Source organism: Ranitomeya variabilis, chromosome 4, assembly GCF_051348905.1.
Source record: "Ranitomeya variabilis isolate aRanVar5 chromosome 4, aRanVar5.hap1, whole genome shotgun sequence".
In the NCBI taxonomy this organism is placed as follows: domain Eukaryota; kingdom Metazoa; phylum Chordata; class Amphibia; order Anura; family Dendrobatidae; genus Ranitomeya; species Ranitomeya variabilis.
This window is the reverse complement of record NC_135235.1, coordinates 37,095,169-37,122,581: the sequence shown is the minus strand read 5'-3', so window position 1 is coordinate 37,122,581 and position 27,413 is coordinate 37,095,169. Positions and strand designations below refer to the sequence as shown.

At 47.2% G+C, this 27,413-nt stretch overlaps 2 protein-coding genes across 7 annotated transcripts; one reads left to right on the top strand and one right to left on the bottom strand.

Moving 5' to 3' along the window:
- Positions 1-12: 12 nt before the first annotated feature.
- On the bottom strand, positions 13-13,068 carry CUTC (cutC copper transporter). 5 transcript variants are annotated; one of them, XM_077258345.1, is made up of 9 exons: positions 12,761-13,068; positions 11,842-11,918; positions 11,700-11,759; positions 10,036-10,245; positions 9,575-9,610; positions 8,904-9,037; positions 7,635-7,662; positions 1,702-1,807; positions 13-740 (listed from the first exon to the last, which is right to left on the bottom strand). In XM_077258345.1, exons 1-9 carry the CDS (start codon positions 12,766-12,768, stop codon positions 629-631), a joined length of 771 nt encoding a protein of 256 aa, XP_077114460.1. In that variant the 5' UTR covers positions 12,769-13,068; the 3' UTR covers positions 13-628. The 5 variants fall into 5 exon arrangements, with proteins under 5 accessions (XP_077114460.1, XP_077114463.1, XP_077114462.1 ...); XM_077258348.1 differs by lacking the exon at positions 12,761-13,068 and adding an exon at positions 12,697-12,756; XM_077258347.1 differs by lacking the exon at positions 12,761-13,068 and adding an exon at positions 12,646-12,718.
- Positions 13,045-27,256, top strand: COX15 (cytochrome c oxidase assembly factor COX15). Of its 2 annotated transcripts, XM_077258344.1 has the most exons (11): positions 13,045-13,180; positions 18,124-18,269; positions 19,183-19,373; positions 19,733-19,855; positions 20,983-21,169; positions 21,266-21,433; positions 22,097-22,178; positions 23,595-23,749; positions 24,648-24,761; positions 25,272-25,435; positions 27,164-27,256. In XM_077258344.1, exons 2-10 carry the CDS (start codon positions 18,189-18,191, stop codon positions 25,401-25,403), a joined length of 1,233 nt encoding a protein of 410 aa, XP_077114459.1. In that variant the 5' UTR covers positions 13,045-13,180; positions 18,124-18,188; the 3' UTR covers positions 25,404-25,435; positions 27,164-27,256. The 2 variants fall into 2 exon arrangements, with proteins under 2 accessions (XP_077114459.1, XP_077114458.1); XM_077258343.1 differs by lacking the exon at positions 27,164-27,256 and having other exon boundaries at positions 25,272-26,720.
- The last annotated feature ends 157 nt before the right edge of the window (positions 27,257-27,413 follow it).

The window sequence follows — 27,413 nt, the reverse complement described above, 5'->3', positions numbered from 1 at the left end:
GAGGATGCATGATGCATACTAACTGGACATTTCCTTTATTTATTGTGGGGGATGGCTCACAAGGAATTGACCAATTTATACCACGATATCCAACTATGACTTGTATCTAAGTAGTCCGTTTTCAGACGGCGAGATTTCCCCCTTACACCAAGCAGCAGCACCATTATGGTCACTGTTGGGATGATCATTGATAGAGGGATGTTCATAGTTAGGAATGGCTGAAGATGTGCCAGCGGACCCAGAGGTGGATTCGTCCCATTGTCATTGAGGGGTAAGTATTTTAAATTAAACATAATTTCCTAAAAGATGATTATTGTAATTATGGCCACTCCAAAAAAAATGCCCACAAAGGTGAATATAACCCAGAACAATGTGCTGCTTTTCTCCTCGGCGCAGAGGAGTATGTCCGTACATCACCGCACTGGATCACCGTCGATTTCCCCTCAATCGTTTCTTCACCCAGAGTGGACAAGCAGAACACAGAACCCAGAATCCATCACGCAGTCGCATCCACACCGGGGCTCGGCCTCCATTTCCCCAACCACCAGTCAGTGCCAGGAACCAAACCAATCTTCTCTGTGTTGATGCAACACCACATTCATTCTCTGCGGCTCCATGGGAGGTGGTTTCAGAGGAAATTCTTTGCCATTGCATTCAATGTCCTGACTTTGGTCACATCGGCAACCTTGATGGAATACTCCGAGGTAGAAAGTGCGGCTCCCATTGTCACAGAGTTGTTTCTGATAGAAAAAGAGCACATTTCAGTATGAACCGTGTGAAAATGACAAGTGCGGCAAAAGCGTACACTCAACCCTAAATAAACGAGCCGGGCAGCGCAGGCATGACATCTGCAAGATGCAAAAAGCAACCTGTCGGGCGGTACAGCCACGTCTGACACCTGCAAGGTGCAAAAAGCAACGTGTCGGGCGGTACAGCCACGTCTGACATCTGCAAGATGCAAAAAGCAACCTGTCGGGCGGTACAGCCACGTCTGACATCTGCAAGATGCAAAAAGCAACAGGTCGGGCGGTACAGCCACGTCTGACATCTGCAAGATGCAAAAAGCAACAGGTCGGGCGGTACAGCCACGTCTGACACCTGCAAGGTGCAAAAAGCAACAGGTCGGGCGGTACAGCCACGTCTGACATCTGCAAGATGCAAAAAGCAACAGATCGGGCGGTACAGCCACGTCTGACACCTGCAAGGTGCAAAAAGCAACAGGTCGGGCGGTACAGCCACGTCTGACATCTGCAAGATGCAAAAAGCAACAGGTCGGGCGGTACAGCCACGTCTGACACCTGCAAGGTGCAAAAAGCAACAGGTCGGGCGGTACAGCCACGTCTGACATCTGCAAGATGCAAAAAGCAACATGTCACACCAGGACATTCTATCAAACAATAAAAGCCACACAAACAAAACCCAGAAAACAAAGCAAAATTGCATTTTTTTCCCCCATCATTTCATCCAACTTGGATTTTTTTTTTTTATATTAAATAAGAACATTTATGGTGTCATTCAAAATAAATCTTATTGAAAAAAAAACCAAGCCCTTATATGGATGTGTCCACGTAAAAATAACGTTCTAAAAAAAATAAAATAACATAATAAAGAATCCAGTGGGGTCACTATGTTATGTCATTATTTTATTGGTGTTAATAAACAGAACACGGATATTGTTTTTCTTCGTGCAGTGTGAGTTACCTGTACTTCATTAACGATTCCTTGGTGGAGCGCGCAGAACAGTGGAATTCTTGAACTCCGGCACCTTCTAGAATTCTATGGAGGTTCCTCTCTGTGATTCCGCCACCTGAAAGATCAGGGGGGAAAAAAAAAAAAAAAATCTAAATACAGTGAAATATTTCCAACCCCCTAATCAAACTGGTTTTGACTGGCCGTTGATCACCCCCTTTAACCCCTTTACCCCCAAGGGTGATTTGCACGTTAATGACCGGGCCAATTTTTACAATTCTGACCACTGTCCCTTTATGAGGTTATAACTCTGGAACGCTTCAACGGATCTTGGCGATTCTGACACTGTTTTCTCGTGACATATTGTACTTCATGATAGTGGTAAAATTTCTTCGATATAACTTGCGTTTGTGTGAAAAAAAATGGAAATTTGGCGAAAATTTCACAATTTTCCAACTTTGAATTTTTATGCCCTTAAATCACAGAGATATGTCACACAAAATACTTAATAGGTAACATTTCCCACATGTCTACTTTACATCAGCACAATTTAGGAACCAACATTTTTTTGTTAGGAATTATAAGGGTTAAAAGTTGACCAGCAATTTCTCATTTTTACAACACCATTTTTTTTTTTAGGGACCACATCTCATTTGAAGTAATTTTGAGGGGTCTATATGATAGAAAATACCCAAGTGTGACACCATTCTAAAAACTGCACCCCTCAAGGTGCTCAAAACCACATTCAAGAAGTTTATTAACCCTTCAGGTGTTTCACAGGAATTTTTGGAATGTTTAAATAAAAATTAACATTTTTTTTTTTTTTACACAAAATTTGTTTCAGCTCCAATTTGTTTTATTTTACCAACGGTAACAGGAGAAAATGGACCCCAAAAGTTGTTGTACAATTTGTGCTGAGTACGCTGATACCCCATATGTGGGGGTAAACCACTGTTTGGGCACACCGCAGAGCTCGGAAGGGAAGGAGCGCCATTTGACTTTTCAATGCAAAATTGACTGGAATTGAGATGGAACGCCATGTTGCGTTTGGAGAGCCCCTGATGTGCCTAAACATTGAAACCCCCCACAACTGACACCATTTTGGAAAGTAGACCCCTTAAGGAACTTATCTAGATGTGTGGTGAGCACTTTGACCCAACAAGTGCTTCACAGAAATTTATAATGCAGAGCCGTAAAAATAAAAAATCATATTTTTTCACAAAAATTATCTTTTCGCCCCCAATTTTTTATTTTCCCAAGGGTAAGAGAAGAAATTAGACCACAAAAGTTGTTGTGCAATTTGTCCTGAGTACGCCGATACCCCATATGTGGGGGTAAACGACTGTTTGGGCGCATGGCAGAGCTCGGAAGGGAAGGAGCGCCATTTGACTTTTCAATGCAAAATTGACTGGAATTAAGATGGGACGCCATGTCGCGTTTGGAGAGCCACTGATGTGCCTAAACATTGAAACCCCCCACAAGTGACACCATTTTGGAAATTAGACCCCCTAAGGAACTTATCTAGATGTGTTTTGAGAGCTTTGAACCCCCAAGTGTTTCACTACAGTTTATAACGCAGAGCCATGAAAATAAAAATTATTATTTTTTTTTTTCCCACAAAAATGATTTTTTAGCCCCCAGTTTTGTATTTTCCCAAGGGTAACAGGAGAAATTGGACCCCAAAAGTTGATGTCCAATTTGTCCTGAGTACGCTGATACCCCATATGTGGGGGGGAACCACTGTTTGGGTGCATGGCAGAGCTCGGGAGGGAAGGAGCGCCATTTGGACTGCAGACTTAGATGGATTGGTTTGCAGGCGTCACGTTGCATTTGCAGAGCCCCTGATGTACCGAAACAGTAGAAACCCCACACAAGTGACCCCATATTGGAAACTAGACCTCCCAAGGAACTTATCTAGATGTGTTGTGAGAACTTTGAACCTCCAAGTGTTTCACTACAGTTTACAACGCAGAAAAAAAAAAAAAAAAAAAAATGATTTTTAGCCCCCCAAATTTATATTTTCCCAAGGGTAACAAGAGAACTTGGACCCCAAAAGTTGTTGTCCAATTTGTCCCGAGTACGCTGATGCCCCATATGTTGGGGTAAACCCCTGTTTGGGCGCACGGGAAAGCTCGGAAGGGAAGGAGCACTGTTTTACTTTTTCAATGCAGAATTGGCTGGAATTGAGATCGGACGCCATGTCGCGTTTGGAGAGCCCCTGATGTGCCTAAACAGTGGAAACTCCCCAATTCTACCTGAAACCCTAATCCAAACACACCCCTAACCCTAACTACACCCCTAACTCTAATCCCAACCCTAATCCCAACCGTATATGTAATCCAAACCCTAACCCTAACTTTAGCCCCAACCCTAACCCTTATCTTTAGCCCCAACCCTAACCGGAAATAAATACATTTTTTTAATTTTATTATTTTTCCCTAACTAAAGGGGTGATGAAGGGGGGTTTGATTTATTTTTATAGCATTTTTTATAGCGGATTTTTATGATTGGCAGCCGTCGCACACTAAGGCTGGTTTCACATTTGCGTTTTTTGCCGCTGCGTTTTAGCGCAAAAAAACGCATGCGTTTTTTTTGTAATGCGTTTTGACGCGTTTGACGACGCATGCGTCGTTTCTATGCTTGCGTTTTGTTGCAGAAATGCAACATGTAGTAATTTCTAGAGGCGTTTATTTGCCGCAAAAAAAATGCATGCATTTTTTTGCGGCAAAAAAACGTATATTGCTGTCTATGTAAACGCATGCGTTTTTAAGCACATGCTTTTGGTTGCGTTTTAAACGCATGCGTTTCAATAGAAAAAAACAAGAATACACACTGATAAGCCACCCCCCACCATCAAGGTGATAAAGGGATCCAAACCCTAACCCTACCCCTAGGGATCCTAACCCTAGGGATCCTAACCCTAACCCTACCCTAACCCTAGGGATCCTGATCCTAACCCTAACCCCAACCCTAGCTATTTCTATTTATAGTGGGTTTTCTAGATGATTTTGATGATTGGCAGCTGTCACACACTTCTCAGCATGCGTTTCAAAAACGCAAACGCAGGAAAAAACGCATGTAAACGCGTCAAAACGCCGAGTTTTTTTTACCATGAGAAAACGCAGCGTTTGCACGCGTTTTTCTCACCACCTGCGTTTGCGTTTTAAACGCAAATGTGAAACTAGCCTAAAAGACGCTTTTTATAGCAAAAAAGTTTTTGTGTTTCCACATTTTGAGACCTATAATTTTTCCATATTTTGGTCCACAGAGTCATGCGAGGTCTTGTTTTTTGCGGAACGAGTTGATGTTTTTATTGGTAACATTTTCGGACACGTGTGTTGTGAATTCCCTTCTCGGGCTCCCTCCTGTGGTCATGAATGGTACTTTGTTGAGTTCTGTTCGTGGGCTCCCTCTGGTGGCTTTGAGTGATACTACTGGTCCTTAGCTGGCTCCCAGCTGCCTCGTTTTCTGTTGTGCTGGCTGCCTATTTAACTCCACCTAGATCTTTACTTGTTGCCAGCTGTCGTTGTATTCAGTATTGGTTCAGATCTCTCTGGGACTTCTCTAGTGACCTGTCTCCTCCAGGAGAAGCTAAGTTCATGCTAGTTCATTTTTGCTCATTGCTTTTGGAAAATGTTTCTCAGTATGTGATAAGTTCAGTCCAGCTTGCTTATATGCTATTTTCTTGCTTGCTGGAAGTTCTGGGGTGCAGAGTTGCGCCCTCACATCGTGAGTCGGTGTGAGGGTCTTTTTGTATTCTCTGCGTGGATATTTTTGTAGCATTTTATACTGACCGCACAGTTCCCTTGCTATCCTCTTACTATTTAGTATTAGTGGGCCTCTTTTGCTAAAACCTGTTTTCATGCCTATGTTTGTATTTTCCTCTTAACTCACCGTCATTATTTGTGGGGGGCTGACTTTACTTTGGGGAAATTTCTCTGAGGCAAGTGAGGCTTTGTTTCTCTCTAGGGGTAGCTAGCTCTCAGGCTGTGAAGAGGCGTCTAGGGAGAGTTAGGTACGCTCCACGGCTGCCTATAGTGTGTGTTATAGGATCAGGGTTGCGGTCAGTAAAGTTCCCACATCCCCAGAGCTCGTCCTATATTTCTGGTTTACTTATCAGGTCATTTCAGGTGTTCCTAACCACCAGGTCCATAACACACGTGACAGTTTTTGATCGCTTTTTATTCCGATTTTTGTGAGGCAGAATGACAAAAAAACAGCTATTCATGAATTTCTTTTGGGGGAGGCGTTTATACTGTTCCGCGTTTGGTAAAATTGATAAAGCAGTTTTATTCTTCGGGTCAGTACGATTACAGCGATACCTCATTTATATCATTTTTTTTATGTTTTGGCGCTTTTATACGATAAAAACTATTTTATAGAATAAATAATTATTTTGGCATCGCTTTATTCTGAGGACTATAACTTTTTTATTTTTTCTTTGATGACGCTGTATGGCGGCTCGTTTTTTGCGGGACAAGATGACGTTTTCAGCGGTACCATGGTTATTTATATCCATCTTTTTGATCGCGTGTTATTCCACTTTTTGTTCGGCGGTATGATAATAAAGCGGTTTTTTTTGCCTCGTTTTTTTTTTTCCCCCTACGGTGTTCACTGAAGGGGTTAACTAGTGATATAGTTTTATAGGTGGGGTCGTTACGGATGCGGCGATACTAAATGTGTACTTTTATTTTTTTTATTTAGATAAAGAAATGTATTTATGGGAATAATTTTTTTTTTCTTTATTTAGGAATTATTATTTTTTTTTTTTTTTTTTACACATGGGGAATTTTTTTTTTTTTTTTTTTACTTTTTCCCAGGGGGGGACATCACAGATCGCTGATCTGACAGTTTGCACAGCAAATCATATCTGACTTACAGCACTGCAGGCTTACCAAGCGCTTGCTCTGAGCAGGCACTCGGTAAGCCACCTCCCTCCCTGCAGGACCCAGATGCCGCGGCCATCTTGGATCTGGGCACCTGCAGCGAGGAGGAGGTAAGAGACCCTCGCAGCAACGCGATCACATCGCGTTGCTCCGGGGGTCTCAGGGAAGCACGCAGGGAGCCCCCTCCCTGCGCGATGCTTCCCTGAACCGCCGGCACACTGCGATCATGTTTGTTCGCGGTGTGCCGGGGGTTAATGTGCCGGGGGCGGTCCGTGACCGCTCCTGGCACATAGTGCCGGATGTCAGCTGCGATAGCCAGCTGACACCTGGCCGCGATCGGCCGCGCTCCCCCCGTGAGCGCTGCCGATCGCGCTGGACGTACTATCCCATCGGTGGTCATACGGGCCCACCCCACATCGATGGGATAGTACGTCCAATGTCAGAAAGGGGTTAAAAAGACCACATTGCAATTTTAGTGCTCGTCCTTAGAGTATTTTCCCTACGCTTGTGCCTTTAGGTGACACAGCGCTTAGACAATGATGGATGATTTGCCCAATAGCAATATAATGGAATCTCAAAGATTATAAATGGCGCCTATAATATACAACCTCAATGTGGCGTAATTTCATGTGAGTAGTTAGATTTTGGAAGACCCAGGGGTCACTTTGCCCTTCAGCTCTTATCGTCAAGAACTAAGCAAAGTTTCCTCCCCACCAATCATCAGCAATCTCTCAGTAAGTGTTCCGTTTCCCTGCAGCGCCTCCACAGGGTTAATCAGGAATTGCACATTTTAAATCAAAGGCTTATATGTACAACATAGAGTACAGGAGATGACAAGTCCTCCAGAGAAACAGGCGCTATATGTTTTCGCTCTCCACTCTGGCCAAGAGGTGAGGATCCTAAACTGGGGACCTCCACCTCTAATAAGGGGCTGTTTGAAGACCACCACAAACTAAAGGCTCCACTATACAATGCTGACCACCCATAGTAGCGGCAGATCTTCTATTCCTAGGGAATATTTGGGCTCTGTCAGCAGAAGGCGGCTTGTGGTTTACCTACCGGGCATTACTATGATCCTGCCTTTAGCCTGGAAGAGAAAAACATTATCACGTGACTGATGGGGAATAAGGTAGACGGCAGAATCTATTATTTATACAGCATAAATGCTCGGTGTTTCCGATGGATTAACGCTCACGTATGGCTACATAAACCCCCCTCACCTTACCGCAGCGTCTAGGTACCTCCTCCTGTGTGAAGGTCTTCTAAATTATTTTAGAAAGAGGATGAAAACAAACCCTATCACCACCTCAACAACTTTTCCCTATTAAAGGGTGTTTACCAAAAACTGTTTCGGATATTTTTTTTTCTTTTCAAGGAAAAACTGTGCTTTACTCACCCTGGCCAGGTTCAGTGCAGAGTCTCTGAAGCCAATCAGTGAGCTCAAGTATTAGCTGCGGACAATAACAGATGGACCTGAGGAGGGTGAGTGATGCACATTTTTTTAAATAAAACAAACTGCAGATTGGGGACACGGTCTGAGTATCCACTGATCTCAGGAATGGGGCTCTGGAGTCTCCTTTTTGTACAAAGCGACGACCCCCACGTGTGATGTATGCAGCAGCACCGATGAGGTTATGTTGACAGGTGCGCAGTCAGCAGGTCGCACCCACCCGTACTAATCTGATGCCTGCTGACCGTGCACTTATCCCTGCAACATCACCAGTGCCAACTGTGCGTGCGCCCTGGCAGACACGTCCACACAAGGTCATCAGAAGTGCTCACCGCCCCATGTGGAAGTGAACGGCGCCAGAGGAAGCCTTTAACTCTTTCCTGCTAAAGGACCGACATATACATCATCTCCTAGTATGGGGGGCACAACAGGTTTATCTGAGCGATCGGGCGCAGGAGCGCGGCTCTGATTGACAGCCACTCTTCTGCGCTACAATAACTCCTGATTGTGCAATATAATAATATTCAATTAAAGAAGTGATTTTTGGTAGAAAACAAATAAAAACTCAACGCCCCAAATAACTATCCTTAAGGGGCTAATATCATAACCTGCATTACATTAATACATAATGGGCACAATTCATTTAGAATTTTCATCTCTAGGATAGAAGCTGAAGGAAAAACATGGAGGAGTCAGAAGTGGCGGAAAACAAAGGATCTGATCAAAAAAAAGAAAGAAAACAATGTTAAAAAGATCAGAGGCAACCGAGGCACCTGGCAGCCTATTATCGGCCCACTATAATACTGCAGAGTGGGATGGGCAGATGATGGCGATATTACGGCTATGCTCATTTTTAGGACGGCAGTGAGAATAATTACCTGCTCCACAAGCCTCTTTATTAAAGGCAGACCCTCCAGTGCGGAGCTGTCGCACCCGCTGGTCAGCACCCGCTCAAACCCAAGCGATATCAGAGTCTCCATGGCCAGCAAGGGATCATAAACCATGTCAAACGCTGCAATACAAGAGCACGTGGGACAGTAAAGGAGATCACAGATCCGTGCAGCACAGCATCATTGCTACCATCAGTCAACGTAACCTCAGTCTCCATAAAGCTTAGGGCCTGTGCACACGACTCGTCCAGGTGGATTCAGCTCTGAAGACGCTCCATACAAGTCAATGGGAAGACTCAAAAGACACCTGGGCGTCCTATTGAGCATTTTTGCTTGAAAAACCCTAGCAGATTGTTCATTTTGGAATGGAGTTCAACAAAAACACCAATAAAAAACAAACAAAAAAAAAACAACATGCCCCAAAAATGTTAAAAACAGCAAAAAAAAGGCAATAAAAAGTCAATGAAGTGGTAAAAAAAAAAAAACAACAACTACCAAAAAAAGATGCATGGTGGGAAAAAACAAAAACAAACACAAACCAAAGCAAACACTGGCGTTTCCAGAATTGTCATCCACTCGAAAAACTCTGGGGGTTTGTAAGGCTGGAAAAGACGTTGTGTGCACATACCCTTACACGGAGCAAAAGTCGTCATTCTTACCTCGATGGAAAGTGACAGGAAGAGGGCGAGAAATAGCTGGAAGATGAAAGGAACAGAGTTAGTCACAGAAGCTCCGTTTTAAAGGACACCTGATGTTCCAAAAAGTAGTTTCATCCCATTTTTTCCCCTCTTTCATGCTGTAAACGTAGTCTTATTCTAGGAGTGGGTATCAGAACTGAGAAAATCTCCCGAAATTTGAATTGGACAAAGACTCAATTTAATGTGGGGATGGATTTATTTATTCAATCTGAAATTGAATCTCTGCAGTGAAGGGGTTAAAAATAAAATAAAATAAGACAAAAATAAAATGACTTTGGGTATGTTCACAGCGTCTTTTTCCTGACTTTTTGGAGGTGAAATTATTCATTTATAAGTTCAGGGTCAAAAATATCAGAAGACACCAGATGAGATCCACCTCCTCGGCAAAAATAACCCAACCGCGGCTGCTGCATTTGTCTCACCAAGTAAATCCATGCACAGTTCTGCATCAATCCTGCCGTCTTCTGTCAGGGCTCCGAAAACCAAGCCGTCAGCGCCGTGGATTTTTGCTAGCCGGATGTCAGCTTTCATGACTTCCATCTCTCGGTCAGAGTAGAGGAAGTCTCCTCCTCGCGGCCGAATCATCACATACACGGGGATCTGCACGTACTGCTTCACCACCTGCAAAAGACCTGAAAAATGGACGAGATGATGGAGGGGCAGCTTCATCCCTTCCCCTGCTGGTGACCGGGGTTATTGTCCTCATTTGCCCATTTACATCTTTTATATATTCCCAGCCTCTAGTATCAGTACAGCAGCGGCAATCAAAGCTTAAACTGAGGGGTAAGTATCATTTCTCGGCTTTAGCAGCAATTCTGCCTCTGTAACATTCACCATAACTTGGAAAACCCCTTTAATTGTACATAGAACGTTAGAAATCATGAACAGAGGAGGTCTAACTTCTGGGAACACCCCCCCCCCCCCCCCCACCCCCAATCCTGAAAATGAAGCATAGCACTGGCTTTGTTTCACCTGCATAGCAGATGGGAAAACCCATCGCAGAGTCCCAGAGGTCGGACCACCACCAATCAAAAACTAAAGGCAAGTCAGACCACCACTAATCATGAAGTAATGGCAGACAGAACCACCAAACCTAAAATTAGGACAGGCCGGACCACCACCAATGCAGGTCAGACCACCAAACCTAAAATAAGGACAGGTCGGATCACCACCAAAAAAAAAAAAAAAAAAATCACGGCCTATCTGATCATCACTTCACAATGCTGGAATACCTCGTTATTTATCGTGGCGGACCCTTTAGTAATACAATCTGTGGATGTGATTAGTGAGGAGCGTAAGTGCTCGCTACTCAAGTTTGCATTGAGTATCGCGGGTGCTGGAGCGCCACGCTCGAGTCCCCACCTCGTATGTTTCGCAGCTGACAAAAAAAACAAAAAACAAATACCAAAACAAACAAAAATGTTGGCACAAAAGAGGTGGTAGGAAATCAACAGAGGTTGTGAAAAAGTTAAGACCGAAGACTACAGAAAGATCCATTTTATTGTATCTCAAGATGAAATCTGGCACATCTTAAGACAATCTAGTCTAAGGCCATATTCACAGTGAAGTATTATTTTTATTTGTTTAGTACCAAATCTCCAATTCCTTATTTTTTTATTTTATTTATTTTTTATTTTTTTAGGTGAAATCCACTTTGTGGCTCATATAATTTTGGGGCTTTTTTTTTTTCCCCTGAAGAGGTTTTGACAAACATTTGGTGGAAAAACTAAAGTGCAATGTCAGTTGTTACAAAGACTTCCACGAGGAAACCTCTCCAAGCTAGGCACAGTCCAATCAAAACACTCAAAAAAAAAATCTAAGACAAAAAACTAAAACAAAAAAAACAAAAAACGAAACTTCTCCAGAACCTACCGAAAGAATGGGGGCAGTTTATTGAAGCGGTTTCTGCCTGCAAGCTAATGATTTTTGAACTATGGTACTTGAAAAAAAAAAAAAAGTGTGAAGGCGACTGAGATCTGCACTGTCTGAACAGTGCCCTGGAGTAGTAAATCTGTCCCACTCTGCAGTTCGGGGATAAAACATTTATTGTGTCCCACCAATACTCTCATAATTGGGTACAACGCACCTATGGTCGGGGTGATTCCTCCTTCCAGTAAACTGGCACATAGCTCTATACGTCCGGCACCTGAGGAGAAAACAAAGCTGCGGGGAGTCTGTGCGCAAAGAAAATACCCCCCCTAAAATGAATAAAATGCATGCGCTCTTACCTCCCCTCTCAGCGTTCACTGCAGACTCCACGGAATCGACACAAACTTCCATAAGGAAACCCTGATCCGCCATCTCCCTGCATAATAACAGAGAGAAATTAACGTACATGGATGACTCCGGACGACTCAGAAGCATTAGGAACACAAAGAGTTAAAATAGAAGAGCAGCTTAGCTGTGAAGAGAGAAACCTGATAATAGACACCTACAGCATGGAAGGGAAAGAACTGCAACATTGTAACAGCGGGATCAACCCCCTGCACCGCACCGCCGGGATCAAACAGCACGCCGCCACGGCCAGGATCAGCCCCCGAGCAGCACCGCTGGGATCAAACAGCACGCCGCCACAGCCTGGATCAGCCCCCGAGCAGCACTGCCGGGATCAAACAGCACGCCACCACGGCCAGGATCAGCCCCCGAGCAGCACCGCCGGGATCAAACAGCACGCCGCCACAGCCTGGATCAGCCCCCGAGCAGCACCGCCGGGATCAAACAGCACGCCGCCACAGCCTGGATCAGCCCCCGAGCAGCACCGCCGGGATCAAACAGCACGCCGCCACAGCCTGGATCAGCCCCCGAGCAGCACCGCCGGGATCAAACAGCACGCCGCCACGGCCGGGATCAGCCCAAGCGCTAACAGAGCGGCCCAGGCTATCCCCCAGCATTCTGACATCCTTCTGTCACATCCTGCCTACAGTTCACGTGATTACCCCTAATCCTTGCACTATATAACTGTGCAGAGCAGCAGCAGGTGACACATGACGGGGACACACAGGGGGCAGGGACACACAGGGGCCGTCACCCACCATCCTCAGCCCGGGTCACACATGCAGCTCACACACACATCGCATGTTTACCTCCCTGTGTCACCATCCCCCACTGCCTCCCCGAACAAACACCCACTAGCCGCTGATTGGTTACCCCTCCATTCTCCGTTCCTTCCGGTTTAACCCCTCTCCCGTTCTGATTGGTTATCTAAATGCCAGTGTCGGCTCTGATTGGCTGCCTGCAGGAATCCCTTCTTCATTGGGTCGTCGTCTGACAGCGGCGCTCAGTGATTGGTCAGCATTCTGTACAGCCCGTGCTTCGCAGCTTTCCTGGCGGAGCCATTGAGGGTCCGGATCTGTGACTATTCCGGAGTATTGGAGGTGGCGCTGTGCGGCTGTGCGCGGACTGTCACCAGCTCTAGTTACTAAGTGGCTGCGCAGAAGCGAGCCTCACGCTACTTTACGTACCCTCGTGACGTGACGCGTTACGTGATGACGTTCCTTCCAACATGGCTGCGCCCATGAGTGACACTTTGGTCCTCACTGGTTAGCAGCCATATCTGCAGAGGGGAATGTAAGTGTCCGCTGTATGTGAGTGCGCTGTGTGTCCGCGGAGATCGGTGAGGTTGGGGGCTGAGCAGAGGCCTGTCCTGCATGTAGTAGTGTCTGTCCACCGGCGCAGATAACAGGACAGGTTCAGTCTGCCGGCTCCTCAGTATAGGAACGTGTGCGCTTCCCCGGCCGCACACACAACGCAAGTGTGCAGTACAGCAACCAATCAGAATACTGCTTTCATTTTCCAAAGGGAAATTTAAAAATAAGAGCTGGAATCTGATTGGTTGCTTGAGTGCCATGTGTTACCTTGAAAACAATTTGATCATTCACTTTCAATTACTTTTATAGATATAATTGGCAAAGTGTTAGGTCCGTCCTTCCCGCTCCCCCAATAGTCACAGCAGCCCCTCTGCTCCCCCCAGTAGTCACAGCAGCCCCTCTGCTCCCCCAATAGTCACAGCAGCCCCTCTGCTCCCCCAATAGTCACAGCAGCCCCTCTGCTCCCCCAATAGTCACAGCAGCCCCTGTGCTCCCCCAATAGTCACAGCAGCCCCTCTGCTCCCCCCAATAGTCACAGCAGCCCCTCTGCTCCCCCCAATAGTCACAGCAGCCCCTCTGCTCCCCCCAATAGTCACAGCAGCCCCTCTGCTCCCCCCAATAGTCACAGCAGCCCCTTTGCTCCCCCCATTAGTCACAGCAGCCCCTTTGCCCCCCATTAGTCACAGCAGCCCCTCTGTTCCCCCCAATAGTCACAACAGCCCCTCTGCTCCCCCAATAGTCACAGCAGCCCCTCTGCTCCCCCCAATAGTCACAGCAGCCCCTTTGCTCCCCCCATTAGTCACAGCAGCCCCTTTGCCCCCCCATTAGTCACAGCAGCCCCTCTGTTCCCCCCAATAGTCACAACAGCCCCTCTGCTCCCCCAATAGTCACAACAGCCCCTCTGTTCCCCCCAATAGTCACAGCAGCCCCTCTCTGCCCCCCCCAGTGGTCACAGCTGCCCCTTTCCGCTCCCCCCAGTGGTCACAGCAGCCCCTTTCCGCTCCCCCCAGTGGTCACAGCAGCCCCTTTCTGCTCCCCCCAGTGGTCACAGCAGCCCCTTTCCGCTCCCCCCAGTGGTCACAGCAGCCCCTTTCCGCTCCCCCCAGTGGTCACAGCAGCCCCTTTCCGCTCCCCCCAGTGGTCACAGCAGCCCCTTTCCGCTCCCCCCAGTGGTCACAGCAGCCCCTTTCCGCTCCCCCCAGTGGTCACAGCAGCCCCTTTCCGCTCCCCCTATAGTCACAGCAGCCCCTTTCCGCTCCCCCCAATAGTCACAGCAGCCCCTCTGCACCCTCCAATAGTCACAGCAGCCCCTCTCTGCCCCCCAATGGTCACAGCAACCCCTTTCCGCTCCCCCCAATGGTCATAGCAGCACCTTTCCGCTCCCCCAATGGTCACAGCAGCCCCTTTCTGTTCCCCCCAATAGTCACAGCAGCCCCTTTCCGCTCCCCCCATAGTCACAGCAGCCCCTTTCCGCTACCTCCAATGGTCACAGAAGCCCCTTTCCGCTCCCCCCTATGGTCACAGCAGCCCCTTTACGCTCCCACCAATGGTCACAGAAGCCCCTTTCCGCTCCCCCCAATGGTCACAGCAGCCCCTTTACGCTCCCCCCAATGGTCACAGAAGCCCCTTTACGCTCCCCCCAATGGTCACAGCAGCCCCTTTCCGCTCCCCCCAATAGTCACAGCAGCCCCTCTGCTCCCCCCAATAGTCACAGCAGCCCCTCTGCTCCCCCAATAGTCACATCAGTCCCTCTGCTCCCCCCAATAGTCACAGCAGCCCCTCTGCTCCCCCAATAGTCACAGCAGCCCCTCTGCTCCCCCAATAGTCACAGCAGCCCCTCTGCTCCCCAATAGTCACAGCAGCCCCTCTGCTCCCCCCAATAGTCACAGCAGCCCCTTTGCTCCCCCCATTAGTCACAGCAGCCCCTTTGCCCCCCCATTAGTCACAGCAGCCCCTCTGTTCCCCCCAATAGTCACAACAGCCCCTCTGCTCCCCCAATAGTCACAGCAGCCCTTTCCGCTCCCCCCAATAGTCACAGCAGCCCCTCTCTGCCCCCCCCCAGTGGTCACAGCAGCCCCTTTCCGCTCCCCCCAGTGGTCACAGCAGCCCCTTTCCGCTCCCCCCAGTGGTCACAGCAGCCCCTTTCCGCTCCCCCCAGTGGTCACAGCAGCCCCTTTCCGCTCCCCCCAGTGGTCACAGCAGCCCCTTTCCGCTCCCCCCAGTGGTCACAGCAGCCCCTTTCCGCTCCCCCCAGTGGTCACAGCAGCCCCTCTGCTCCCCCAATAGTCACAGCAGCCCCTCTGCTCCCCCAATAGTCACAGCAGCCCCTCTGCTCCCCCAATAGTCACAGCAGCCCCTGTGCTCCCCCAATAGTCACAGCAGCCCCTCTGCTCCCCCCAATAGTCACAGCAGCCCCTCTGCTCCCCCCAATAGTCACAGCAGCCCCTCTGCTCCCCCCAATAGTCACAGCAGCCCCTCTGCTCCCCCCAATAGTCACAGCAGCCCCTTTGCTCCCCCCATTAGTCACAGCAGCCCCTTTGCCCCCCATTAGTCACAGCAGCCCCTCTGTTCCCCCCAATAGTCACAACAGCCCCTCTGCTCCCCCAATAGTCACAGCAGCCCCTCTGCTCCCCCCAATAGTCACAGCAGCCCCTTTGCTCCCCCCATTAGTCACAGCAGCCCCTTTGCCCCCCCATTAGTCACAGCAGCCCCTCTGTTCCCCCCAATAGTCACAACAGCCCCTCTGCTCCCCCAATAGTCACAACAGCCCCTCTGTTCCCCCCAATAGTCACAGCAGCCCCTCTCTGCCCCCCCCAGTGGTCACAGCTGCCCCTTTCCGCTCCCCCCAGTGGTCACAGCAGCCCCTTTCCGCTCCCCCCAGTGGTCACAGCAGCCCCTTTCTGCTCCCCCCAGTGGTCACAGCAGCCCCTTTCCGCTCCCCCCAGTGGTCACAGCAGCCCCTTTCCGCTCCCCCCAGTGGTCACAGCAGCCCCTTTCCGCTCCCCCCAGTGGTCACAGCAGCCCCTTTCCGCTCCCCCCAGTGGTCACAGCAGCCCCTTTCCGCTCCCCCCAGTGGTCACAGCAGCCCCTTTCCGCTCCCCCTATAGTCACAGCAGCCCCTTTCCGCTCCCCCCAATAGTCACAGCAGCCCCTCTGCACCCTCCAATAGTCACAGCAGCCCCTCTCTGCCCCCCAATGGTCACAGCAACCCCTTTCCGCTCCCCCCAATGGTCATAGCAGCACCTTTCCGCTCCCCCAATGGTCACAGCAGCCCCTTTCTGTTCCCCCCAATAGTCACAGCAGCCCCTTTCCGCTCCCCCCATAGTCACAGCAGCCCCTTTCCGCTACCTCCAATGGTCACAGAAGCCCCTTTCCGCTCCCCCCTATGGTCACAGCAGCCCCTTTACGCTCCCACCAATGGTCACAGAAGCCCCTTTCCGCTCCCCCCAATGGTCACAGCAGCCCCTTTACGCTCCCCCCAATGGTCACAGAAGCCCCTTTACGCTCCCCCCAATGGTCACAGCAGCCCCTTTCCGCTCCCCCCAATAGTCACAGCAGCCCCTCTGCTCCCCCCAATAGTCACAGCAGCCCCTCTGCTCCCCCAATAGTCACATCAGTCCCTCTGCTCCCCCCAATAGTCACAGCAGCCCCTCTGCTCCCCCAATAGTCACAGCAGCCCCTCTGCTCCCCCAATAGTCACAGCAGCCCCTCTGCTCCCCAATAGTCACAGCAGCCCCTCTGCTCCCCCCAATAGTCACAGCAGCCCCTTTGCTCCCCCCATTAGTCACAGCAGCCCCTTTGCCCCCCCATTAGTCACAGCAGCCCCTCTGTTCCCCCCAATAGTCACAACAGCCCCTCTGCTCCCCCAATAGTCACAGCAGCCCTTTCCGCTCCCCCCAATAGTCACAGCAGCCCCTCTCTGCCCCCCCCCAGTGGTCACAGCAGCCCCTTTCCGCTCCCCCCAGTGGTCACAGCAGCCCCTTTCCGCTCCCCCCAGTGGTCACAGCAGCCCCTTTCCGCTCCCCCCAGTGGTCACAGCAGCCCCTTTCCGCTCCCCCCAGTGGTCACAGCAGCCCCTTTCCGCTCCCCCCAGTGGTCACAGCAGCCCCTTTCCGCTCCCCCCAGTGGTCACAGCAGCCCCTCTGCTCCCCCAATAGTCACAGCAGCCCCTCTGCTCCCCTAATAGTCACAGCAGTCCCTTTCCGCTACCTCCAATGGTCACAGCAGCCCCTTTCCGCTCCCCCCAATGGTCACAGCAGCCCCTTTCCGCTCCCCCCAATGGTCACAGAAGCCCCTTTCCGCTCCCCCCAATGGTCACAGCAGCCCCTTTCCGCTCCCCCCAATGGTCACAGAAGCCCTTTTACGCTCCCCCCAATGGTCACAGCAGCCCCTTTCCGCTCCCCCCAATGGTCACAGCAGCCCCTTTCCGCTCCCCCCAATGGTCACAGCAGCCCCTTTCCGCTCCCCCAATGGTCACAGCAGCCCCTTTCCACTCCCCCAATAGTCACAGCAGCCCCTCTGCTCCCCCAATAGTCACAGCAGTCCCTCTGCTCCCCCCAGTAGTCACAGCAGCCCCTCTGCTCCCCCCAGTAGTCACAGCAGCCCCTCTGCTCCCCCAATAGTCACAGCAGTCCCTCTGCTCCCCTAATAGTCACAGCAGTCCCTCTGCTCCCCTAATAGTCACAGCAGTCCCTCTGCTCCCCTAATAGTCACAGCAGCCCCTTTCCACTCTGCTCAATGATCACATCAACCTGCCGTTTATATATATTTATAATTATTAGTTCCGCTTCTAGATGGTTTGCTGAGTATTTCTCCCTATGGGGTAATGTTGGGTTATAAACATCCCACACATATCGCCATTGAGACTGAGTATGCACCAGACTGATGGACTGAAAACCGGATTCTTTTTTTTTCTCTTAATAGGTGAATTTTCAGGACAGTTTGTGAAGTTGTGTTCTCTGATCCGGCGTAATCAGAGGAAGCCAAGAATGCTTTTATTGAGTCTTCGCTCCAGCTTGTCCCACTGTAGAGTGCAAGCTGTGCGCTTCATTCACTCAAAAGGAGGAAAGGTAAATGCTCGTATGCATTATTACTTCTATGTTTCTCACCTTACCACTTAGGATATTTGGTCTGCAGGAAGCGTGATGCCAAAATGTTGGTGATTGATTAGTATAAAAATGTGTTCTTGCTATATGTGTATGTGTGTGTATATATGTATATCAATGTCACATATAAGGTCCTTTGCTGTGAGCCAAATGAACCTCCAGAGTAGATTAGCTGGCATGTAAGGGTTCATTTCACCCCGCATTCCCAATAGTCATGTCAGTCCTTCTCTGCTCTGCTGCCATTGGTAACCGCTCCAGCAGTCATAGCAGCAGCTCTCCTCTTCCCACATAAGTCTGTCTCTTCCCCAGTAGTCCTAGTAGCCCCTCCACACTCTCCCATTAGCCAGAGTGGCGATCACTGGCCTAATTGGAAGCCGGGGTTTATCTTTGTAACACAGCACGATTTAACATTCTGCGCTTCACCTCTCTGTCCAATACTAAATGTAATGTGTCAGACTGGGGTACAGCGGCGGCCCACCAGAGAAAATAATTCTGTAGGCTCTGCCCCAATTTGCAATTTTATGCACGGACCCCCTTTAGGCTACATTCTCACTGCACATATTCACTGACTAAAGTGCTAGGAGGTCGTACATTTCACTCTTGCATGGAATAAATTGACATGTTGTGGATGTCAAACTCGCAGCTCCTGTGAATTTACGGATGTTTTTCAGCATGTCCGTGAGATTTCTTAAAATTTCATACGCTCTGCTGGATTCTCCGCAAGCAAATACACAGTGGAAAGTTCTTTTCTTCTACTCTTTACTCTGTACATGGGTCATGCCATCAGTAATCACGCAAGACGCCAACTGTGAGAGGCCCCCTCTGCCTTGTGGCCGTACTTACTGCCTGCAGATGATCGTCCTCTGTGTTTTATTAGAGCCCCAGCATTCAGTGGAAGCAAACGGTGCAGAGAAGATGGGACAGCAGCGCCGTGTCAGAAGTGGGCGCGCAGTCCAGAGCTGCAGTGGGATCTGGACCGAACTCCGCCGCCGAACGTGTCATGGGCCGTTGGCTTCTTGCTTGCAGCGGTATGGTAGCCGGAGCTGTGATCCTCGGGGGAGTAACTAGGTAAGTGCCATTATAAGGTCCCAGAATACAGGAGCCCAGCAGTCAGTGTGCACACACCGAGGAGATTACTCCAGCTTATGCTGAGCGTGCAGGGTGGTCACAGGAGCTCTCCACTGAAATATCTTTGAGAATAAAAAAAATCTATATTTAATGAAATATTATATGTAACTTGGCGCAATGTCAGGTGATCACCTTAACGCTTCTTGGGCTCCAGATAAATTCAGGAAAGCTGGGTGACAACCCGTGTGGACACTATAGTGATATCTGCCCTGGTTGTCATTCAGCTTTCGAAGAGAATGATATTCGTGTTCTTAAAACCAACTGGAATTGAAATGTTTTTCCCACTTTTTGCTCTGAAGGTTAACAGAGTCCGGACTTTCAATGGTCGATTGGCACCTGGTGAAAGAAATGAAACCACCGGGAACGCGGGAAGAATGGGAGGCCGAATTTCAGAAATACCAGCAATTCCCAGAATTCAAAATGTAAGACCAGGCTACACAGAAACATGTCAGGAACGACTGGCTGGGGAACAACTACATGGGCTCCCAGCGAGATACTCTTTCCATTTCTCTTGAGACCAATTGACCGCTCATGTACAGACACCGCTATATGCAATACAGCACGAGGGTCCGTGCGACAAGAGGAAATAAGTATCCGTCATGGAGAATGAGATTAAAGGCTCTGAACCAAAACTAGAAGTGATCAACTCCGATTGCTGGGGTTCCGATTACTGGTTCCCTCTCTAGTCACGACAATAGAGCAGAGGCCGATCATGTCCTCCATCCATTCCCCTTGGGACCACCAGAAATAGACGAGTAGTGCATGTGGCTGGTCACCTGCAATCCCATTAAGAATGAGTGGAGGAGCATTCGAGCAGGGCTCTCCAGAACCCTCCAATGGTCGAACCTCCAGCGATTGGAAGTTACTCCTTATCCAATAAGCGATAACCTCCAAACTTTCTACCACCCCTTTAAAGGGAGTCTGTCAGCAAAAAAAATGACAATTGATACCAAGCACAGGCGCTCTGTGCACCCGAGATGTGGCCGAGCAGTTCAGTGCATCTTCTCACCTACTTATTTTCCATCTACTGAATCTCTGCTCTTCTCTAACTCTTCTAATGCCAGAGCTGTCTATCAAGGAATATGGTGGCGTAGATAGCCGGAAAAAAGTCAGTGGGAAGGTGCCCTGAACGCCCAAACGCATCTAGGGTGCACCGAGCGACTGTGCTTGGTTTGACATCTTCTGCTGACAGATTTTAAAGAGATTCCAGGAAGAAAAAGTGATTACTAGACAAAACAACAAAATATAAGTATACATTAATATGTGTTGACGTATGTAAATTTATGGGAACACAAGTTTTTACTAAGACAGATCTGTCAGGAAAGCGCACTCTATTACACGGCGATACAGTTGCAGAGGCAATGATACGATGCTTTGCTGATATTGTGCAGAGCTCTTATTCCAGTGAATGGGACCCTTGAATTGTGTTGTTAAAATTGTATCATAGGAGCATCTTTGTTCATGGCCGGCTCTGTCTAATCGCTCAGCTGACGCACTTCTCTTATCTAAATATACATTCTAATTTTTTTTATCGCTTTTTTACCTTCAGTCTAAATCACGACATGACCCTGAATGAGTTCAAGTTCATCTGGTACATGGAGTACTCCCATCGTATGTGGGGCCGGGCGGTCGGCCTGGCTTACATCCTGCCCGCCGTTTACTTCTGGAGGAAGGGATGGTTTACCCGGAGGATGAAAGGAACAGTGCTGGGTCTGTGCGGATTTGTTTGCTTCCAGGTAAAAGACTGAATGAAGGAGAAGGGATAAAGGAATGGCTGCCTTCCCGGGGCAGAGATTTATAACTTCATGTTTTATCGATCTGTCTCTTTCCAGGGGCTGCTGGGCTGGTACATGGTGAAGAGTGGATTAGAAGAGAAGCCGGATTCCTACGACGTGCCCCGTGTCAGTCAGTACCGCCTGGCCGCACATTTAGGCTCCGCTCTCGTTCTCTATTGTGCGAGTCTTTGGACGGGATTATCTCTTCTTCTGCCCAGACATAAGGTATTCTGGTGATAATATTCGCTGTCTGAAAGAGTTTTATTAATTTTTTTTTTCCCCTACACACAAACTGAAATGTGCACCCTGCCCGACTATGGGAGATTATGGGATTCTTTTCTGGACCTAAAATGATAGGAAACAGCTATTTGTTAGGTTACTGATCTTCTACCTGCCTCATGCCGGGGGCTGCAGGAAGAGCTGGGAGATGAAATCTTACAACATTTGGGAACCACTTCTATAGGTCATTAGGTGAAGAGAAATCCAGCATCTGAAAAATCCATAAATTCACTTTATTAGATCCATGTAAAAACAGAATGTCACATGAAATGATGAAAGACCTGCCGGTCTGAAACGCGTTTGCCAATCCGTTATCCCCCAATGGGATTCTGACATTTTTCGACATTTTGTTTTTACATGGATCTAATAAAGGGAATGATTTTCTGGATGCTGAATTTCTTTTTACCTGATTGCATTTTCCCTGTGGCAGTACTGGTTTCCGTGCATTGGATCTCCAAGCGGGTGAGCTGACTCATTTTTTTTTCATTTTTTGCCACACTTCTTTTTTTGTTGTTTTTTTTTGTTGCTTGATTGAAATTAAGAGGTAAAGATTTATCCTGTTGTTTTTGCTATAATGATCTCATTTTCTTTTTTTTTTACCTTAAACAGTTAATTGAAACGAGTCAGCTGCTGAAGTTGAGGAAGTTCACCCACTGGACGGCGGTTCTCGTCTTCCTTACCGCGCTCTCAGGTACTGCTCATATAAAGTGTGTACCAAGTTTAGTAATTTTAAGAAAGGAAACTTGTCTGGTGACTCTTGCCGCCAGCCATGGGTAGCATAAATCGGGGACATGCTTCCTCTTGTTGGGTAGCAGAGCTTCTCCTAGCCCGGCTCACCTTGTTTGACCGGTCTCTCCCTAGTCAGATACCTGTAAATCTAGAAAAAGTGTCAGCTCTGATGACCACTGCCGCGCTAGAGAAAAGTATCCCAGGAAACTTCCAGAGAGGACTGTCTGCGGTGCACGGAGTATGTACTGGTCTGGCTGTTAGGTCAAAAAGCTCTCAATGGTCCAAAAGAGGGATGTTCTCCAGTATGTTTAAGGGTTTTTCTACCTGAAACGCGTTAGTATTATGTTTTGTTTTTTTTATGTGCACATTCTGCCAATTTTTTTTATCTTATATGATTAACAGCTAAGTTTGAACTGCTTTACTTTGGTGCTGGAGAACATCACCTTTTTATACCATTGAGACCTGTTAGTCTGGACGTCTGGTCTCCCCATTCAGAAGTAGGAAAATGTTTAGTGGCATCAGCTGTTATACGTTCATGTGACTCCATTGTCCATAGATTATGCAATCTGAAAGGCTGTGTGCACCACATCATTTTTTTTATTTGTTTCTTAAATGCAAAATTAAGCTAATTTCTATGTAGTTTTCAGTAAAGATTTTCTACCATTTTGCTGCTGCAGAGCATCTGTAAGTTCTTTATCTAGCTGAGGGCTCTGCAGAAATATCAGAAACCCGCCAGAGCTATCTCCTGCCCCTGACGGCCTTCTCTGCTCTATCCCCTCCTATCTCTCAGACTTAGCTGCAGGGAGATGAAGGAGGTGGTTGGACATAGATCAGCAGTGGAGAGGGGAGAAAGTATGTAAAGTTCTATGGAAAGCAGAGAAATCAGACTGTAGTCATTTAGGAAAACAAATAGGAAATAAGTGCGGGATAGAAGCTGTGCTAATATGAGATAATGCAGACAGCAGCACCCTGGATACAGACAAGAGCTCACATCCAGCCTATATTCCTGGGAGAGACATTCCCAAAAGAGAAACATTTGACACTTGCAAACTGCATATCATGGGGGGTCTGAAAATGAATGAAGCCATGAAGATTGCAGTGCAATTTACTAAGTACATGAAAAAATAATTTTTTTTTTCCTTGGCAACATGAACTGTCCTTCATCAAAGTGCTCTAAGCCTAAAAAATATATGAGCACGCCACTGAGCTGCCACATTTTATAGGCATTGTCGGTGACGGATATGACAGATTTGTAGCTTAATTGACTTTTTATGTAAATCTGAGTGAGGTCTATACGGTACATCTACAGTATATAGTGCCCGTACAGATCATCGTGGGTAATATGCAATATATGGTCATATTCTATCTCTGACCACAGGAGCCTTTGTGGCCGGACTGGATGCCGGACTCGTTTACAATTCCTTTCCTAAGATGGGGGAGCGTTGGATCCCGGATGATCTTCTTGCTTTCTCTCCAACCCTGAGAAACATCTTTGAGAATCCAACAACAGTTCAGTTCGATCACCGCATCCTTGTAAGTCATGTATAATAACGGTGTCAACACTTGAATCTATTCCCATGCACACTCACAAGCTGTCAATCATTGATGAGGACCGCCCACTGGACTCATAAGCCCAGAGTCAGCCAGGATTTAAATCAATAAATTGTTTCTCTTTTTTTTTTTTTTTTTTTGAGACTATTTACTGTATAAAAGCATCCCACCCTGTGCCTGACTGGCATAATACCAGGGATATATAGCCATATACATGGATGATCCAGGGGCCATTGTTAGACCCAAATACAGCAGCCCCAATCAGCTTAGGAGCGTTCTCTCTCTATATCAGGTGCTGTGTTTGATTGCAGCATCTAAGGAGTTAAACTTGGCAAGTAGAGTGGCATGTTGTCTGTATAATATGGCCAACATCTGCACATGGTGGATGAGGGACAGCTCCTACTATGGCCGCTCATATTATAAGCATATAATTACGTGCTGAAGCTCAGGAATGGTTAAAGGCAGTATCTAATGGGGAGGATTACTGGGAGATGCATATCTGGGCCTTCTAGAGATGTGCAAAAAAATTCGCTGGACCCAGTGGAGCAGCTCTGTGGCCGCTGGACAGGAGCCCTACGAACTGCCTCCTGCCTGCCGGCATCTGCGGCTCCTCTTTAGATTTTCTGGCTGACGTCATCGTTCCAGTGTGACCTGTAAACTTTGTATCGCCGGTCCGGTTAATTAATAGGGTAGCCGTGGATGCCGGCGGGTAGGAGACGGTTTGTAGGCCTCCCGTCCAGCAGCGACAGAACACCTGGGTCCTGTAAATCGATTCGCTCATCTCTATTGTTTACACACAAATATTTAATGTATTTATTGCACTTTCATGTCGGTTTTCTGCATTTTGTTTTGTTGCTATTTTTTATATCTTTGTTTTTAGGGGATCAGCTCAGTAGCGGCCATCACTGGCTTATATTACTATTCCCGAAAGATTCCTCTGCCTCGAAGGGCAAGACTCGCTGTGAACTCTCTCATCGCTGTGGCCTATTTGCAGGTAGCGTACGACATTGCCGATTATTCCTACTGTGGACCGGGGTAGGGCATTTTAGGAAAGGCACAGACTCGCCGTCATCTATAGACATTTAGTTATCTGTTTTTAGGCTAAAAATCCCATTAGTAAACGCTCTTAACCCCTTCACACTGCGGCTTGTAACGAATCACACCATTTATTATACTGAAAAATATGGAAAAAATGGAGGCATTGAAATGGTGGGGAGCAATGAGAGCCCTTACGGACATCTGGGCCGGATCACGCTCCTTTTAATACCACTTTAATAGATCGAAAACAGCATTTAGGAGGATAGACGGGAGAGATGGTAATTAGCACCGGTCACTGTTGTTACAGGCAGATGTCGGCTGTATAGCACAGCCAGCATCTGCAGATTGTGGTTCATTCTCCGCGCCTGAGCCTTCTCCATACACCTACACCCGACGTGTGAGCTACATATACATAGGGGTTAATAGTTTAGGACATATCCTTATAATGTTTCTTCTTTCTTCTCAGGTCACGTTGGGCATCAGCACTCTGCTCTTGTACGTCCCTACATCTCTAGCTGCTACCCACCAGTCCGGCTCGCTCGCTCTCCTCAGTATGGCTATCTGGCTCATGAACGAACTCCGGCGTCTTCCAAAGTAGCAGCTGAGAAGTGGAAAGATATATATATATATATATATATATATATATATATATATATATATATATACAGTTAGGTCCATATATATTTGGACAGAGACAACATTTTTCTCATTCTGGTTATAAACATTACCACAATGAATTTTAAACAAAACAATTCAGATGCAGTTGAAGTTCAGACTTTCAGCTTTCATTTGAGGGTATCCACATTAAAATTGGATGAAGGGTTTAGGAGTTTCAGCTCCTTAACATGTGCCACCCTGTTTTTAAAGGGACCAAAAGTAATTGGACAGATTCAATAATTTTAAATAAAATGTTCATTTCTAGTACTTGGTTGAAAACCCTTTGTTGGCAATGACTGCCTGAAGTCTTGAACTCATGGACATCACCAGACGCTGTGTTTCCTCCTTTTTGATGCTCTGCCAGGCCTTCACTGCGGTGGTTTTCAGTTGCTGTTTGTTTGTGGGCCTTTCTATCTGAAGTTTAGTCTTTAACAAGTGAAATGCTGCTCAATTGGGTTGAGATCAGGTGACTGACTTCGCCATTCAAGAATAGTCCACTTCTTTGCTTTAATAAACTCCTGGGTTGCTTTGGCTTCATGTTTTGTGCCATTGTCCATCTGTAGTATGAAACGACGACCAATCAGTTTGGCTGCATTTGGCTGGATCTGAGCACACAGTATGGCGGCTCTGAAGACCTCAGAATTCATTCGGCTGCTTCTGTCCTGTGTCACATCATCAATAAACACTAGTGACCCAGTGCCACTGGCAGCCATGCATGCCCAAGCCATCACACTGCCTCCGCCGTGTTTTACAGATGATGTGGCATGCTTTGGATCATGAGCTGTACCACGCCTTCGCCATACTTTTCTCTTGCCATCATTCTGGTAGAGGTTGATCTTGGTTTCATCTGTCCAAAGAATGTTATTCCAGAACTGTGCTGGCTTTTTTAGATGTTTTTTAGCAAAGTCCAGTCTAGACTTTTTATTCTTGATGCTTATGAGTGGCTTGCACCGTGCAGTGAACCCTCTGTATTTACTTTCATGCAGTCTTCTCTTTATGGTAGATTTGGATATTGATACGCCGACCTCCTGGAGAGTGTTGGTCACTTGGTTGGCTGTTGTGAAGGGGTTTCTCTTCACCATGGAGATTATTCTGCAATCATCCACCACTGTTGTCTTCCGTGGGCGCTCAGGTCTTTTTGCATTGATGAGTTCACCAGTGCTTTCTTTCCTTCTCAGGATGTACCAAACTGTACATTTTGCCACTCCTAATATTGTAGCAATTTCTCGGATGGGTTTTTTCTCTGTTTTCGCAGCTTAAGGATGGCTTGTTTCACCTGCATGGAGAGCTCCTTTGATCGCATGTTTACTTCACAGCAAAACCTTCCAAATGCAAGCACCACACCTCAAATCAACTCCAGACCTTTTATCTGCTTAGTCGAGAATGACATAATGAAGGGATTGCCCACACCTGTCCATGAAATAGCCTTGGAGTCAATTGTCCAATTACTTTTGGTCCCTTTAAAAAACAGGGTGGCACAGGTTAAGGAGCTGAAACTCCTAAACTCTTCATCCAATTTTAATGTGGATACCCTCAAATGAAAGCTGAAAGTCTGAACTTCAACTGCATCTGAATTGTTTTGTTTAAAATTAAATTATGGTAATGTCTGTAACCAAAATTAGAAAAATGTTGTCTCTGTCCAAATATATATGGACCTAACTGTATATATATATATATATATATATATATTTATATATTTTTTTTTTTTAATTTATAATCATGAAAACATTTTTCAATATGACTACTTATCCACGGTGGAAAAGATTGGGCTTTTTATTCTTTTCTTTTTCTTTTCTAAATAAAGACTATTGTTCATCTGGTCCATAAATGATTTACAGCTGTACATATACTTTTCTTCTTTTCTTTCTAAAATGTAATGTTTTATTTTTATAGAATTTTTCTTTAAATATATGCATTTTCATGTTCTTTGCCAAGTCTTTATTGTGTAGAG